The following is a 1,816-nucleotide window of genomic DNA, read 5'->3' as shown; positions in this document are numbered from 1 at the left end:
AGAGTGCTCAAGATTTTATGACAGTTCTTACAACAATTGCAATGGCCTCTAAAATTAAAAGTGGGCAGTCTATCCTCATTGATGGTCAGAAGCAACCTAATGAGGTACACTATTATTTACCGTTAGCAAGAACCCGTGCAGAATATGTGCCATTAGAAGAAGAGAATGACTATGCTTTCATTGAGATAGAGAGTGTCAACTTCCCAGCCAATGTACAAGCTTGCATTAGCTACGCCATTATGGATAATAATGATGATGCTGTTCTTATTGCTACAGACTACAGCAACATCTCACGATTTCTATTCCAATCCACGAGTGGCCCTCCTATTAAAATAGAGATGATATACAAAGGAAGCAAGACAAGATTAAGAATAATGAACAGCTCCATGACATACTCACATCTCCAGCAGCAGTTGAAGTGTGCAAAAAAGTTATTGCTGGTTCTTGCAGATGTCTTGACAGAAAAATTAATACGATACGTGACCTCAAATACAGTTTTGCTGTTCCCTGTGCATCTCCCAAAGGTGGATGTCATTTTCTCTATCACAATCGTGAGCCTCAGCTCTGTGATGCTTGTTCAACTGAAAATAATTTCAGATTATGTTGGAGCAAAGCAGCAAAACAGGTATAATGATAGCATAATAATGATACTAAGAAACGAGTTTATTTACAATAAAATAATGATCTATGTGTTATTACTCATTACTTAGCTGTGTTTTTATTATTGTGTATTTTGTTCATGTAGTGTGACTTGTTAAGCAAAGGTGGTGAAGCAAGAACAAATGAAAGCAAGTATTAATTCAGTTACAGCTCATTGATATTATGATTATTTTTTAGATGATCTACTGAACTTTCAAGACATTTCTGGCATTATTACAGGCAAATATGAATTTGAGGCCTTTAACATTGCATTGAACATTGATGAAAGTAAATTCCCTGACTTGAGTAGCCCAGGAGATGAGGATGGCAGGAAGAAAGCAATGATGTTAATGTTGCTATTGTGGGAAAGACAAACGGACAACCCTACTAGACATGCTCTGATGGATAAATTAAAAGAGAATGGGTGCGATGATATTGCTGAGAAACTTAAAAACACTAGTATAGCATATTAGTCTAAATAGTTGTTAGTAAAGTTCAAAGTTGGCCTTATTTTACATTATTTTTAGCTGCATTTAAAATTTTAAATATTGCTATAATATTTTTTATTTTCCATTGTTGGGCGTGGCTCATAAAATTTAATTTTGTCATAGATAATAGAGTAAATGAAAAAAAAGAAAAAAAAAAGACTGTTCTCATGTTAGTGAAACTTATGCATCAAGAAGCCTAATGTTTCCTCTCAACACTACTGTTATCTATTGTACCAAAAACTTTATAATTTTAATGATACGGCGGCACATTTTCCATCTAAAAATACCATTTATGTCATTATTCTCCCTTTTCTCAAAACATGCTAAAGTAAAACTGGAAACCATTATAATCATATGAAAGACATTACACTTTTCAAAGTAATTATACAGGTTAGAGTTAGAATCTATGAAGTATGAGTTTGTTACAAGAGCTAAAGTGTACCAAAAATAGTTGATTTTGTTGTACCTATAACTGATTGCAACATAGCTTTACAGAGACAAAAAACTTGCTGTAGGTAGCTCTAAAAATTATATGTGCAATAGGCTATAGATCATAAGCAAGCGTTGTCCTGGAGCAACACAAATTTCCTTCAAAATCCTTCCAGAGCAACTTCACCATTTTCATTTACTCCAATATCTATGGATAATGGATAGATATCTAAATAGAATAATTACGGTCCCAACTAGCA

General features: G+C 33.7%; 1 protein-coding gene across 1 annotated transcript; it reads left to right on the top strand.

Moving 5' to 3' along the window:
• Positions 1-6: 6 nt before the first annotated feature.
• LOC109592142 (uncharacterized) lies at positions 7-904 on the top strand. Its single transcript, XM_020007680.1, has 3 exons — positions 7-625; positions 746-788; positions 838-904. Exons 1-2 carry the CDS (start codon positions 18-20, stop codon positions 756-758), a joined length of 621 nt encoding a protein of 206 aa, XP_019863239.1. The 5' UTR covers positions 7-17; the 3' UTR covers positions 759-788; positions 838-904.
• Positions 905-1,816: the final 912 nt, after the last annotated feature.

This window comes from Amphimedon queenslandica, unplaced genomic scaffold (assembly GCF_000090795.2).
Source record: "Amphimedon queenslandica unplaced genomic scaffold, v1.1 AMPQUscaffold_6167_Cont21871, whole genome shotgun sequence".
Lineage (NCBI taxonomy): Eukaryota > Metazoa > Porifera > Demospongiae > Haplosclerida > Niphatidae > Amphimedon > Amphimedon queenslandica.
This window is presented reverse-complemented; position numbering and strand designations above follow the sequence as displayed.